This window comes from Microtus ochrogaster, unplaced genomic scaffold, assembly GCF_000317375.1.
Source record: "Microtus ochrogaster isolate Prairie Vole_2 unplaced genomic scaffold, MicOch1.0 UNK4, whole genome shotgun sequence".
In the NCBI taxonomy this organism is placed as follows: Eukaryota; Metazoa; Chordata; class Mammalia; order Rodentia; family Cricetidae; genus Microtus; species Microtus ochrogaster.
Window position 1 is genome coordinate 857,565 of NW_004949102.1, and position 16,627 is coordinate 874,191.

The 16,627-nt window shown below is 36.8% G+C and overlaps 1 protein-coding gene across 1 annotated transcript in view; it reads right to left on the reverse strand.

The window, feature by feature from the left end:
• The window catches only part of Slc13a1 (solute carrier family 13 member 1), an 88,868-nt gene that overhangs the window by 39,446 nt on the left and 32,795 nt on the right, over positions 1-16,627 (reverse strand). The window contains exons 3-6 of the mRNA XM_005365691.2: positions 15,549-15,685; positions 13,232-13,419; positions 12,565-12,622; positions 12,435-12,483 (exon numbers count right to left, since the gene is read on the reverse strand). Coding sequence (XP_005365748.1) covers positions 12,435-12,483; positions 12,565-12,622; positions 13,232-13,419; positions 15,549-15,685 — 432 coding nt within the window. The remainder of the gene's footprint in view (positions 1-12,434; positions 12,484-12,564; positions 12,623-13,231; positions 13,420-15,548; positions 15,686-16,627) is intronic.

Consider the following 16,627-nt stretch of genomic DNA (forward strand, 5'->3'; position numbering starts at 1 on the left):
CTCCATGGTTCAACCCTTGATGATTTTACATTTATTCTTTACGCTTCAATCTTCATATAAATCTAGGAACTATATGAGCACTTGTTATGTATTGTGCTGTATCCATATATATTTTAATATGTAAGGCTATTTTTATATCTGTAGTATATCAGACACATCTTAAATAGCTAAGGATTGCTATAAGTGCATCCACAGGTTATCTTGGTACCCAAGAACATCTTTAAAAAAATACATTTATCCATGTATCTTGGCTATTGTGATAGTGCTCCAATGAATAATGGGGCCTAGATATTATCTGTAACTTTGATTGCATTTCTTATTGATATGTGCCCCAAAATAGTATTGATGGATCATAGGTTAGTTCTGCAGTTCATTTTGTAAAGAACCTTTACTATATTTTATAAAATGCCCGCAACAAAATGTACTCCCACCCACCAAGCACAACAAAATGCATTGGTATTCCATACAGATAAACATGCTAGCTGCGATATTGACAGGGTAAGGCCTTTAACAAACTCATGATAAGAAAAAATGACTTCTCTCTAAAAGTCATCATGGATGTGGAAATGGCAGGGTGTGGTACTATGGACTATAATGTACCATTACTTTTTAATTAATTTAAAGGTCATCCCCCATAGGTACCTACCTCTTCACCCAAAAGAAAGAAATTTATAGACTATTTGCCTTGTACTTTCTATATGGAAATGGTTTGTATTCTTCCTTGTGATTTTTTTCTATTTAAAAGTTACCCAAAAGGTATTTAAAATATTGCAAACTTTATTAAAAATTCATTAGTGAACCTAACTGGAACCTGAAATGTATGGCATATATATAAAATATTTTTACTATAAAAGAGACATTTAACAACCCAGGAAGTGGTGTCTAATTTGGACATTTTAAAACTAATAGGTACAGAGTTTGGAAAATGTGTTTATGTATTGCTCCCCACTGAGGTTAAAGCTTTCAGATTTAAAAGCAAATAAAAATATAGATTTTTATATGGAAGATGAACTTTAAATATTTGCATATAAACATAATCATTGAAATGCCCTGGCAGGTCTGTAATAAAAATAATTTCATACTGAGATGCCACAGTCTTTTTTTAAATAAAGAATGTAAAAGCAGCATTAATTCCAGTGTGAGCACATTAACTGATATTTGTGTAGATACGATGGATTTAGACAGGCAGAAAAGTTTAAGGTCAATTCAAATTTCACAATAAGTAAACATAATCACTAACTGATCACACCCATTAAGGGTTTAAAGAATGTTTTTGGTGTAGAGTGGGAGATACACATATTTCCCATCCTAGTGAACATGAACCTGAGATTTACTGTCATTTTGTATTGGGCATATTGGGCATGGGAAACTGAAGTCAACCCATTACACTGAAGCAAGGAGAGCCAATTACTGATACAGAAATTATATAAAAAAGAAAGCTTTACAAATTCATCTTTGATGTCCTCTTAAGACAATAACTTGAATCTAGAATCAAGTGTTTGGCACCAGAGCAATAAGAAGCTGGATTGAATCACTTGAAATAGACAGTTAGACCCCGCCCAAAAGGACACATGTGTTTGCAAATAAAAGATGAGAAAATCATCACTCTGTGGCTTCTTAGTGGAGGCTTTTGGTGAGCGTTGTATGTTTGTTTTCTACTGAGTCAGGTGTTGGGAAAGGAGAATATGGATATAAGAATTTCAAAGAAAAGGAGGATTAAAATAAAATGTGAAGCATCTAGAAATATGAATTATGAAGTGGCCAGGAAGACTCTTGTGTCATGGGTGATGAGGGGCCTCTTGTGTCATGGGTATGTTACGATGAGAGAGTGCTTATGTAAAAAGGTGAAGGAGACTTCTGTGAAATAATGGAGACAAGTTGATGCATGTTCTCAAACACAAAAGTAAACACACATGTACATAGGTGACTAGAAATAATGCTAAAAGATATGCCAAAATATTAATAATAGTATTTCTTGGTCATGTAATTATAGTATCTGCTGCCTTGTTGATATATTTTGTATCCTTGGCACTTATAAGAAAGAGTTTTTTAACATGTAAAATGGTCATAGGCCACTAGAGCAGACAGATATGTATATTTGACACGGAACAAACATCATTTTTTTTCAGATAATAAAATAAGCCCTAAATGTGACAGCCATTCACCCACAGAACTGAAGCCACAGCTCCTGCAACCTAGCTCCCTCTTAGTGATTTCTTCACTATACTGCCTTCCAATGGGTTTCTTATTTATGTAAGGTTTTAAAGCTAGTTCTAAGAGTTTGACCCAATTCCAATACCTGCCATACAGTAGTGTTTTAGTTAACACACGGAGATATGACATCTAAGACCTTGCTAGTGTTTTTCCAGATCTTCTGAGGAACTGAAATAGTTCCAATTCAGTCACGACCAAATGCAGAAATCTGAGGCATAATCAAAGACAAGTCAGAAACCCCAGCCCTAGGTATCACTTTGCGATGCCTCCTGGTGGCAATGATGGTAGATGCCAGGAGCAAGATGAACACTTGCAACTTTGAATGTTGACAGCCAACCAATAGTCTCTAGAGACCCCATAGATTCATTCACTGGAATGACCTGAATACACTGTGAACACATCAAGGCTTCTCTTTATATTTCAACCACTATAAAAGGATGATTACGAAGGCTGTAAGTTCTTGCTATGCAGTTTCAGCTTGCCAACAGCTAGCTTACAGTCTTGCAGATCTTATTGTGTATATGTGCACCCACCTTAGTGTTTACACACTGTTAATTCTTTTTTGTACTAGAGAGTGAACCTAGAACATTGCCTGTGCATCTCTGGGCTTTTTACTTCTCTATTTAGAGATAAGGTCACACTAAGCCCCTAGGCTGACCTTGAATTCACTCTGTAGTCCACCTAAGCAGTCCCTGAGCTGGAAATTCTCCTGCATCATTCTCCCAAGTAGCTGTAAATACACACCTGCACCATCAGTCCCAGCTCGGAGCATATTTCGCTTTCTCTGATATAGGCATTGCAATTCAATTTTTATATTCCACGTAGGCAGCATTTAACAACCCCCCACCAGCTTTCTTCCCTCAACACACCCAGACTTTCTATTCTTCCATGATCTTAACATTATAATAACATAATTTGGATTAGGGTAGAATTCAGTGTTTCACTGAATATGAAAAACCTGGATAGGAATAGATACATGGATAGATAGAAGCACACAAAAGAATCTACAAAATGATATGTATCACTCTCTTGCTCAAAATTCTGTGGACAAACCACTCAGTTCTAACTATTCCCTTCTGTTGATTTTCTCCCATTGTAATCAAATGCTAGGCTACTTTAAACACATCAAATAGTCTCTAGTGTTATTGTCTAGGTATGATATCTGCCAGGACATCTTCATCTGGTCATTTCCCTTAGAATTCCAAAGAGTGAGCTAGATAACTCCTACTTCATTGCTGGGTTTTTTTTTTTTTTGGCATTGATATTGATGGGATATGGTGCAAGCATAACTTGGAATTTTGAAGGCACAATTTGGTTTTCTATTGTCTCTAATATTCTGTGTAAATAGAAAGAAGTATTCAGCTGTCCATATTTTTTAAGTCTTTGTCTTTTAAAAGGAATCAGTCCCCATTCCCTTTGCTTTTCTGAAAGCTGGAAGCATGTGGAGTACCCTTTCTACCTATGGTATTCTTAGCTCTCTGATTTCAAATGAGATCTGTGAGGTCTGCTCACTTTCTGGGCTGCCATCAGGACTTTAATGATAAATGTTCCATTCTTCCATGGTGGAAATACTCTTGGATTTCTCAAAGTTCTAGTTCTCTTTGTTATCTACCCTTTTCCTGAATTCCTCATTACTTTCTTGTGCTTTTTTCTCCATATTTCACCATCTGAATTTTCCCTTTACAGTATATTCTGAAACCTTCACATTTTATTTATACTTCACACACTTATTTGCATTGTATATTTCTCTATTTTATATTCTTGTATCCCCTTTCTGTTCTCCAGAATGCTGTTTAGATTTTATAAATGCAGTTTCTTCCTTGACCTCTCTAAACATAATGATGTTTTCCTTTCTCTTATTTTCCTCTCCTTGCATTGACTGTTTCCTGCACATAGCTGATTTTGTTGTTTGTTTGGAACTTCTTCTTCATGCCTCAGGCTTTCTTCAGACATCTAGGAATTTGGGGTTGCCTGTTCATATTTAAAGCAGTGAAACACTGCTCAGAAGCTCTGCGTGTGTGCTGTGGGACTCGCTCTTGGCTCGGAACTTCTCTGACAGGCCTTCTCTCAGAAACTTTAAGTCAGGATGCTGTTGTTTATTCTGTTGTACTGATTGCATTCCCCAGGGAAGACCTTTGTGGACTGCTGTCTGTTGACACCTGGAGGGCATTAGAGTGAAGATGCTGGTTCCAGCATAGAAAGCAGGTCTCAACTGCCCGCTCTCCTAGAGGGCATTGGAGCTACAGGTTCCCTGTACACAGGGCATGAACATTTAGTTGGTGCCCTTAGTTGCATTGGGATCTCTGCCCGCCTCCCCACCCCCCAGCTCAGAGACATCTCTAAAAATTTTCTTGATTGTCTGTGCTGCCATTCCAAAGATAACACTTCTTGATAGAGGAACAGCTGTCTAAGTGGATTTGAGGAAGACATTTGGAGATTTAATGGCTTCAGAAGCAAAGTTTGTCAGCTCTCTCCCCTTTTGACATAGATACTTTGAAGAATGCACTATTTAAATTTAGCTACTGGTTTTCTTTAGTATTGATTTTCAATTCAATGCCCACAGATAACCAAGTCTTTTCCACCCATTCATCAGGATTCCAGCTTCTGGAATTATTTTTCTGTTTTCCCTTGCCTTTATAATTACAAAATTGATTGTAATTATGGCTTAAACTTCTACTTATTCTTAATTTAATGAAGATTCAAATAGAGCTGAGGTAAACTGGCCTGTTTAACATGTCATTTCAATGAAACTCTGATGCATATTTTTCTATTAAAACAACAAAAAATATAGAATAGGACCTTAATACTATCTATCTAGAAGGCTGAAGCAGGAAGGTCTCTATTATACAGAGTGACTTCAAAGACAGCTATCAACCTAGAGAGTGAGGCAGGTAGTCTCTGATTACATAATAAGTTCAAGGACAATCTGGGCAAATTAGTGAGACCTTCTCTTGAATAAGATTAAAAGAGAAAATTATGTTGGGGATATAGTTCGGTGGTAGAGTTTGTTCTAACTGTATGCACAACCTCAGAGCAATCCCTCAGTTGCTGTTGTTTTAATGAATAACTCTTTACTGTTAATGAATCAACAGGTTAACTGTGGGGCCTTTATGCCCCATATGTCAGCAGATGATATAACTAATGAAGGAGAGTGAGAGTGGACGTTCAAAGGCACAGAGGTATGAAAACACTGGGCCTCATTCTGTTTGCACACTGAGTTTCCATGTGCTCGGTTCAATGGATAACAGATACTGTTATTTAGCTTTAATTAAGCTTGACTTTCCATAAGGTGCTTACGGCTTGAAATAATTTCTGTAAGGAAATGGCTTCTGCAAAGAAGTCACGGCATGTAATTAATAAACAAGTGAGCAGAATCAAAAACAAGGGAGGGTTCATGCCCCAACTCTTAGGGTGAACACTGCATGAAGATCTGTTCCAGATCTAGTCAGAGGTAACCTGGAGAACTCAGGGTTTCAATAAAAATGAAATGATCGAGAACAATCCTTGAAATAGGGTTTCCATCCTCTGAAGTTACTAAAGGACTATGATTCATGTTGTGAATGTAAATACCAGTTTACAAAGCAATAGGGAGAGGTACAGAACAGTTTTCAAAATTTAGCATTCAGGACATGGAGGCTACTCAGTGTTAAAAATATGCTATTTTTCAGCACTGTTTTTTTTTTAAATCATGATTTTCTTACTACAAGGTTTACTTACAAACTTGAATTATGTTAGATGCTAAGTATTTGGAAGCTTCCTTTACAGTTTTCTAGTTAACAGTAAAACATATGAGATCTAGATATTCTTTCTATAGCAGTGAAATGCCGGAAATAATAGATAGATAATAGCATATTGTCTATTTAGTTTCACAATAAATCAAACTCCTGGTTGAACAATTTTAAATTAAAAACATTAAACATCATTTTGAAAACTATCTCATGAAACTGCGTGAAAGAAGAAATCTGTATTAACTGTAAAGTAAAGTGCAAGTGAGTTTAATATAAGGGAGAATCATGTCTGACTTTGCTCCAGAGATTTCATTTATCTTGATACAAAGGGAATTTGGAATGGAAGCTAGTGCTCAAGGCCAGCTGTGTGGGGGGATGAGTACAGGAAAACATTCACAATGAATATAACCTTCGTAGAGAGAAGGAAGTGTCAACTAATCCTAGAGAAAACTACAAAATATCCTGAAATTTCCTATCATAAGCACTTCATAGCACAAATGGTCATTACTTGTATGTTACAGGAAATATGGTACTATGATTGAAAAGTCCTGTAGGCAGCTGCAACTCTGAACTCAGATTTTTTTCCCCTGGGGAGATTTCAAGGAAAATTAACATTTCAACATTTGGAAGCATGAAACACACAAGAAAATAGTTAGCAGCATGAGACAGACCAGAAAGCAAAAATGGTCAGAAAGGGGCCATCGAAGGCACCAGAAACTAAAGTTATTAAAACAGGACACAAGTAAGTTTATTAATCAATGATGACTTTTTAGAAAGCTTTGAGATATTAGTACAGAAAATGAGGTTATAAAATATAGTTTAAAGCTTAGTGAATAGGTCCATCAATGACTATATATGTATGTATAGGTTGCAAAATACTTGGTTCTCAAAATACATTTTAAAAAAGAAAACAAATTGAGAACCAAGGAAGACACACAGACGCTCGTTGCTTCTGGTGGGTTAGACTAACTTGCAAATGCTTTCAGTATGGCTGAGCTTATGTGCTCTGCTCAATAATATTTTTGCAATTCATAAAATAAAAAGTTTACTAGGAAAATATATAATTAATAATAAAATATTTTACTGAATTACAATGAATTATAGCCACTGTAGGATCTGGAACTTCAACTTTGGTTAAGTTTTTCTTTATTGATTTTTATTGAGCTCTACATCTTTCTATGCTTCTCTTCCTATCTCCCTCCTTCCCCTTCAACCCTTTCCCAAGGGCCCCATGCTCCCAATTTACTCAGATTTGTAAAAATCTAAAGTGAGCTCCTAAATGGTGGAAGTAGTTCCCGAAGAATGTATGGTCATCCCCTTTCTCCATACTCAGCTCTTCTGTAAATGTTATCTCTCGGCCATGAGATTTGCACAAGTGAAAGAAGACCTCTAAGTTGAAGTCAAATAAGAACTGAGCAGTACGCAACAAGTATAGTAGTTTCCCTGGTGACTGAATTTCACCTGGTCAAGGGATGGGGAAGAGTAATGTAGAAGAAGCTTACATCTATAGAGCCATTGCTATTTAAGTTAAAATACCAATTTAATAATCAGTCTGGGGCCAGGTGTCTAAATTGCTCTTGCCTTGCCTTGCGGAACTAATGGGCTTCATTCCTAACGTTAAGAACTCTATTTATTACTACGCTTACCAGACTTTGAATTCTTGGCAAGAACTAAGAAGTGTTGTCTTCTATAATTTAATTTTCAGTCATAAGAATTTTTACCCCCAGACTAAACAACACCAAATTAAAAGCTTGATCCAATTTGTTCAAGGATATTCTCTTAAACTTTTTTTTTTTACCTCTGAGGAACAACAAGTTATATTAAATGAATAAAAAACAATTATCTCAGTTTTTCATAAAAACATGCCAATTTTCTAATTCTGTTCATCCAAAGATGCCTGAAGGTGGAGAGATTAGGAGAGAATAAAACTCTGAGCTGTCTCTTCTAATAATGCTACTGCTCAGCGTGGAGGCCACTGGTGGTTGCTTCCTTTCCTGTTTGCGATTTCATTTTCGGAGGCCTAGAACATCCTACAAGGGATGTTTGGGTTTGGTTTTCTGTCTGTAAAATGGAACCTGAGAGATCTCATCACCCACGTATTCCAGTGTTCTTTGTGCTCACCGGTTCTTTTCCCAGTTCCTTTCTCTATAAATGTTACAGGTGGTTTTAGAGAGTAGTGTGGAATTTATGGCCCAGCTACTTACCTATCACTTTAATTCCTGGCATCAGGAGGATACCTGTTAATGCTTAGACCTTGCCCTATAGTAAGAGGAGAGCCTGGTGAGAAAAAAAAAATCTCCCCTTGCTAGGTATGCAGCATAGGAAAGTGCCCCTTAGATGTGGGCACGATTAGATCGGTTCTTGAGACTCAAGGAACACTAAATATCGACCATTCTCCAGTCCCTTGTAATCACATCTCCAGTAATATTTTTATCTTTTATGGCTTGTAGATAAAATGCATTGTCAGACTATACCAGGTTTATTTTAATCAATAGAACACCCTATCTACTCGAAGAACAATGCAGACAAACAAAACATTATGAACTCAAATATGCCTTCTCTTTCATAACTAGATAAATTAGGTATGTATTTTTCCATATAGTCAGTCAGTGTTAAATTGTCTAATGTAAACCTGATGAAGAACAGCTGCAGTTCTTTATAATCGCTAGATAAACCACATGACTTGTTTATTCTTGAAAAGAGAGAGCTATATTTGCTAAGAATCAAAATCATTTTACACTTGTAGATTTTATTTTTGAGTGCCTATAGAAGCCAGGAAACTAAGAAGGGCTAATGGGGGCGCTGGGGAGAGTTTTTTAAGGGGGGAACAGTAGAGCTCATGTGGTATAAAGGCAAAAAATGTTAAAATTGGGAGGCTATGGATAAAATGGAGAGGAGGTGGGAGGGTAAGACCGACAAGATGGTGGGAAAGGGAACATTAACAATAAGGGGTTTTGAAAGAGTCATATGGAAACCTATTATTTTATAAACCTTGCGCGCGCGCATGTGTGTGTGTGTGTGTGTGTGTGTGTGTGTGTGTGTGTGTGTGTGTGTGTAAATGGACACTGGAGAGATACCTTAGCAATTAAGAACACACATTATTCTTGCAAAGGACCCAACGTTCTTCCCTAAAACCACTTCTGGTCCTTTATATCTGCCTGCAACTCCAACTCCAGGAGATCTGACACCATGTCCTAGCTTCCTCAGGGCCTCTGCACTCATACGTACATACCCATATACAGAAAGGAGAAACACACATATGCAAGATTAAACATAATAAAAGTCTTAAAAAGGGTTTAGAGTTGCCCTACACAGGAGAATAGTGCTCTCCAAGACACAAGCGGTTATCAAATAAAGAACCCAGTGCCATGTGTGTCTCTTTGATTTGTTGATCAGAGGCATGTCATAGAACTTCAAAATAATGCACTCTATTGTCATTGCTCCTGGTTACTCAACAGAACTTGAAATAGGTAAGAACCTATTTCTGAAGATACCACACAGCTCGGGCAAAGAACCTGGAGAAACCAAGCTGGTCATGACCTGGGAGGTTTTCATAGTGGTAAGAGGTGCTCTCCAGGCTTGTGGGGGAGAAAAATCATCAAGTCTCACCCAGATATAAACCCTGTTAGCTATATTAATCACCAAGTTTGACATCATATGCTCATTGAATTGAGTGGTGTGTATATTACAAGAATAACAAACCACTTTTTAGTGTAATTTAAAGCCCACTTCATGCAACAGAACTGATATGTGACTCCCAAACCAGCCTGGCTGGGCAGCTTATGGGCTACAAGAAAGAACTTACTATTATTATTTTGCTAAATCAACACGGTATCAAACGACCTTTTAGATACCCATAAATGAATGCACTTCTCAGACCTCATCAGAGAACCCCCCCCCACCCCAGAAGTGGACCACAGTTAATACAGAGAATCACAGCTGCTCAAAAGGCAGAGCTTAAGTGACTATAACATGTTCATCTCTAATTGTGGAATATTTATCATGCCTTCCTTCCCAAAAGCTCAAGGAACATCAAGGAAGAGCCAGAGGTTAGGGAAGGCTATTGCCAAACCATTTTGTAGATGTGACAGAGCCAAGAACTTGGGTGCTCACAGTAGCTATAACTGCTTATGTAAATCTGCACTGGATCAACCAAGTAAAAACTCCAGAATGGATGGGGGAGGAACTCATGAAGTCAACCCCTACATGAGGAATTCTTGACAGTTGTTCCTTGCTAGAAAGGGAGCGTTTTCTTCAGTGCAGCTCCAGATCCACTGGGTGGCCCTACATACGTGCTTATAGGCTTCACTAATTTGATTCCATGGTTTATTTTTAAAGCGGGGGAGGGATAAAAAAATGGTTGAGACAAGTTTTGGCTGAGAGTTTGGGAGGAATAGGGGGAAGTGACAGTCAATACCATCAAAATGCTTTACATAAATGTGTGAAAATCTCAATGACTAAATAAAAATATATTCTGTATATACAAAGTAATGTTTGTTCTCTTTTCCAAAAAGCCTATTCTACAGCAAAAAAAAAACACTTATTTCCATGATAGCTGAATTTTAAAGTGTTAAAAGCTGAGGAGCCCTTAGAACCAGAACTTAACATTTTTTTTCTCTTTCCTAAATGCCGATATCAATCTTTATTGCTTACAGTATGCCTCCAACTGCTTTACTTTTTCCAAGGGTAAGGTTGGAACACTCTGTGTTCCCCATCTCAATGTACCACATTCCTGTCTACCCTCAGTTTAGAACAGTGGAAACATTTTCTATAAATTTCCCATTCCCAGAGTCTTATTAATCAGAAAACAGTAGAGTCCATACCTTTTGCCTTTCACAATGTTATCTTCAGACAACGCATCCCAACTCCACTGTCGGCTGAAAGAACTGCCCCTTGTATTTCACTCATCTCTAGTACCTGTGCTGCAGACCTGGGAGGCTGGGAGTTCGACTGTGCTGTGCTTTTAACGAATATGCTCTCTGATTAGCCTGTCTTTTTTATTTTCTCGCTTCGTAGTCACTCATTTCTGAATTGGTGAATGTTTAATACCTACCATGTTTCAGGTTGTGGGATAGGCTGGGGTCAAAATTAGAATAAAATACAACTATTCTTAAAGACTAGAAATGTACACTCTTCTCATGAAGACTGTCATCCCCTTGGACTCAAGCATCTTTACCTCCTACTCCTTCTCCATTGCATACCCATATTAAACTAATTGTGCTTCTTTTTGGGAGGGTTGAACTCTGGGCAAATTCTGCTGTAGCTTTTCTGCAACTCTTTGTTGTTTTACAATCACTAGATTCTGAAATACATATAATAAAGAGCAGTCTGTTTTATAACATCTCCCCCTACAAGGCCCAGGACACAACTGATAGCAAGTAAATTTGAATTAAAAATGTAGGCATGGTGCCAAAAACCTTGCTTGCTAAAGATATCTCCAAGCAAGTTCCTGGCTATGTGTACATTTTTTATTCCTTCTATTTAGACTTGTTAGTTTTCATGAGTGTATATTCTTTATTCTTTCTGTTTAGACTTGCTAGTTTTCATGAGCATATGCAAAGTTCATTTTCCAATGTATGTTTTTATAACACACCTACCTCACTGTTAATTTTTAATGTTTTATAAGAAATAGTCCTATCCTCAAAGATAACATCATTTTTATAAGTATATATGATCTTTTTCTAGTAAAAAGCTTCAGTAGACATAGCTAATGGTTTAAACCTTGCTTTGCATTTATTTTCTCTTTCCATAGAACTCTCTCTCTTTGAAATTCCTATGAACCACAGTAATGTTCCTCTTCCCATTAAGTGCCATGTTAATGTATCACACAGTCCAATGAGGGGATATATGCTTTTTCTCTCCTCTTCTTAATGCTATGGTTACTTATGGTAGGACTTATTAAGTAGGACTACTTTCAGCAATCTTGAAAAATTGGGCTGCTGGTGCAATGTAGTATAGTGTTTTATATGGATTTATTCTAAGGAAACAAATCATATGGCGCCATTCACTAAGTTCTTCTTCCTCTCTTTAACTACCACTCCTTTGCCTGTATTTGACAGAAACAACGCATGCATTCCACACTGAATTTTTAGTGGCAACAGGAACACTAAAATTACATGATCACTTCTAATTATACAGAAAAAGGTGTTTTAAGTCTTAAAGAAATGGAGATGATGTTAATGAAAACCAGCATAACAGGTCAACAGGATTTAGTAAGAACTGACACAATATTCTACAAGTAGAATTGTATTTCTCTAAACTTAGTGGATAATTGCCAACTGAGATTCTAGTAAAAGGAAAAAAAGTAATGCTGCAGATTTATAGTTCCCAAAATAATTTTTATCTGGACGTCTATCCAAAGAGGATTATCAAACCATTGGACAACAACCGGACTTAGTCATACAAAGTAATTGTATATAATAGTTTTGTATCTAATTGCAGTTCTAATGTAATTCATGTACAAATATTTAGAAGGAATCAAATGTAATTTACCTTTTCTGTCTCCATCTTGCTTGAAACTTTCCCTGCGTCATTACTGCTTCTGAAACATAAATTGACCCAGTTTGTAATTTCATTAAAATTTAATTTGGAAAATCCTTATCAAAATATCAATAGTCTTTACCCTAGAACTGGTGTTGCTTTCTCTTTTCTCTCATTTGTTTCTTGTCCAATAACAGTTTCTGTAAAATATTAAATGAAAGAAACACCATTTAAATAAAGTTATTATTGGGTCTTCATATGTGTATGTGTGCAGATGTATATGTAAGTGCATGTATCCATTAAAAGATGGAAGCATTATTAAAAGTAAACAAATTCACCTTACACCAAAATAGCATTCTTCTTTTATAAGCAGAAATATCCTGCAACATCTTCCATTGCAATCAGAGCAGTTCATCAGAGCAGGAAATACCAGTGTTGGAATTAATGCTGTATTGCATCCAAATAGGATATAGAATTAACAATCTATAATTTAGGCAGGAAAACCATTCAGGTAAAAGGAAAGTAAGCTGGATGTCTACTGATAAGGACAAGAGAGTGTTCTGTTGAACTGACTGGAGGGTACAAAGGCATCCTTCCATTTTATGCCAGAGAATTTATTTAGCAGTTAATTTAAAGAAAAATATTTGTAGAATTCATTTTGATAGATACTGGGGACTACAAAAAGAGTGAGGCTGAATGAATCTCATGCATTTATGCATACTTAATTCAAAATATAACCCAGAATTCTTGAATTTATGCCTACTGCCTAAATGACCAGACCCCACTGTGGCCATATCAATACATGATACCATCAACTTCCAGTCCATGGGCTGCAGATTCATTGAAATAAGTCATCTGAGTGGCCTCGGCCTCTGCTTCAGCACTGATGATCTGCTGCGCCACAGCCTCCACGATGGGCATCACCATGGCAGCAGTAGAGGTGTTGCTAAGCCACATAGATAAGAAGGCAGTACTGCTCATGAACCCCAACGTCAGCCTGAAATGAGAGGGTCTTTAGTGTGGAGTTGTGCTGTCTAGCACACGTAACTCTCTATATTCAACTGTAAAAACTGTTATTTACAGATTGGGAACTATGTGTTTGATAACACAGAAGATTAAGTTTCTGTCCAGATGGGGAAATCTGAGTGTAGTTATATAGACAGGTAGAATCAAAGTAAAACATCTGAGAGTATAGTTATTAACCTATATATCCCTTTAATGGTTCTAGGGGAGCATTCTTTCTAAAACCAGTTGAGTCATTACATTTACATTTAACTGCAAATTGGCATATAGAAAAATAGCTTGCAGTGTTACTAATATTTGAGTACTTTTTAATGAACAGCTATTTGTCTTTAGACACAAGTAAGATGAAAGTGCAACCAACTTCTGAGAGTCCCTTGCTTTTATTTCATCCTTTGGCCCCTTCTCTATTTGTTAGTATGTGCACCAAGCAGAACCAGGAACAGGATTAATATTTATAAATCTCCACTTTACTCATTCACTCTTCTGGTTCAATATGTAGTGGGTGGAGATAATGGTTACAATCACTCTATAAATTGAAGTTTCAGAATTTTCTATAGATTCTATTATTTATACTCTCTGGAACCTAGCATTTCTTCCTGCTGTCAGGAATTAGATTTACTACTTGTCTCCTCTTATAACCAGAGTAATTTATCCTTAAAAATAACAAATCTAAGACTTTGGGACTTAAACCATTTTTATAAAATTTCAAAACAAACTTGGGGGAAAGTTTGATCTGATAGGAGACCACCCAAATAATCCAGAAGCAGATATTTCTATGAAGTATCAATTATAAAATCTTCTTTTCAAAAAATAGATCCATATAGGCAATTCTATACCATGTTTCAGACTTGAGTATGGGGAATATTTTCCATGTGTGGAACAACATAAAACATCTTAGAAATTTGCTTGAACAAGAAGTAAATCTTAATTTTAAAAATGGAAGCTTTTAGTTGATATCTATATAATTATAGTTCTTCCATATTAAATAATATTAGCAACAGGTAAAGCTTCCGCTGGTGGAAATGCCTTGGACCAAAGAGCCATACAGTGATGTAACAGACAGGAGTCTTCCCTTACTGTGCAGTATGCTATCCCCTCTCCCGGACTAAGGACCAGATAGATAAGATTTCTATGATGCCCAAGAGGAAGATGCTTTTCTAGTGTATGTACATAATAAATACATTATAAAGAAATATATTTGCATACTAAATATTCTAAGCAATTTATTTTGTCAAATACATTGTCTCATATGTGTCATATATACACAGAAAAGCATGCATGAATATACACACATAGTATTTAAGCAGAGAAATGTACTCCACAGGAGTAAACAGATACTCTGCTATGCCCTTGAAGAAATTATGCAACAAAAGTCATTTTTTTCTTATTTTCCAAAAAAATGATAAGAAGGGCAAAACCACCTAAGGCTTTAAAGCAAAACATTATGCAAATGATTATGACACTGGAAATGTTCCTTAGCTGATGTTCGTGTTTATAACAAGAGGTGGAATAGAACCCAAATAGCCAATTAATTTTATGGAATAAAAAACATTCATTTCAGTGAAGGGAAATCAGTCAAATGAGTAATTTCACACATAGAAGAAAAATTTCAATTGATTGTTTCACTTCGCAACACTTGAATTGAAAAGAAAAATGTGTTCACCTTGAAATTTCTCTGCACAGATTTGTATTCTGTCAGTAATGCCTTTGTCTTTGGCTCATAACATCCTCCCTGTTGATAAAGGATGCTCTTGGATGAGTTTTGAATGTGTAATCAGGCAAATAAACAAAGTGGGATTGAAATCTACTCTGCAGATATCAGCCTCCTCCTTTGAGGTTCAAGGCTCCTCTAATCCTTGACTCCTATGACGCATTAAAGGTGAGAGTTGTGGTTATTTGTTCCAGTCTCCCTGAAATTTGACCTGCGGTGAAAGAAGAGTTTTTTTTTTTCCTTCCTACCCCTCAAGCACACTTCATATCCTTTTCATATTTTCACAGTCACCCTGCTACCCAAGCCATTTTCTGCATTACTGGTTTGTGGTTTGCTCTACACAAAATGGTCTGCTTAGGATATAGTGTAAATGAAGTCAACAAGGTACTCACCAGGCCGGATTCACACCCACCATCATCACCATCCTCAGAGCAATCCTCTTGTGCAAGTTCCATTTTTCTATTGATGTTGCTAAACAGATGACTCCAATTAACAGCAGGTGAAAATCTTTGAAATAAGAAGAGGCCACCTGAAATTGCAGTTAAACCCACAGATTACGTATCTTGACTGAGAGAATGATGTACAACTAAGACACTCATAGGTTACCACACTTAACTGTGACCTTGAACTATGTAGTTTTCTATTGTGTCAAAGAACAGGTAAATGTATTTTACTAAAAATTTAAATATGGTTATGGTTTTATTCAGAAATACAGCTATTAAAATCATGCAGGGAAATATGCATACACAGGACACTAGATTTTTAAATATGAGTCATTTCATATAAGTGGTCATAATTTCTCCATCTACGAACTGATGTTACTTTTAAAATGTCCTATGGTGGAGTACCAATGACTTAAATGCCAGAAAATTCCACATCAATCCCACCTGCCAGGGTTCAGCCCGCATGGTGGCCAGGTCCCAAAAAGGAGATAAGAAGCTGGCGAGGGATGGATGAGCCAGGCATGATGGTTGAATCTTACAGCCTGACTAAACAGCGAGCAGAGTGCTTCTTTATTTATACAGAACTCAGTATGCAGGAATAGATCCAAGTTGTACCAAAGCATAGATCATATCATTTTTGTTTCCAGACATGTGTTTAACTTACTATTGAACATCTGGGGTCATAAATTTAGTTGTCATTAATAAGCTGTGACAGAACAGTGTTATCTTTTACAATCATTTTTACTCAACATCCCCATAAACCAATTTTTAAGAATCTAGAGGCATTCTGGGTGGTGATGGTGCACGCCTTTAATCCCAGGTCTTGGGAGGCAGAGGAAGGCGGATCTCTGTGAGTTCGAGGCCAGCCTGGTCTACAAGAGCTAGTTCCTGGGCGGGCTCTAAAACTACAGTGAAACCCTGTCTTGAAAAACCAGAAAGAAAGAAAGAAAGAAAGAAAGAAAGAAAGAAAGAAAGAAAGGAAGGAAGGAAGGAAGGAAGGAAGGAAGGAAGGAAGGAAGGAAGGAAGG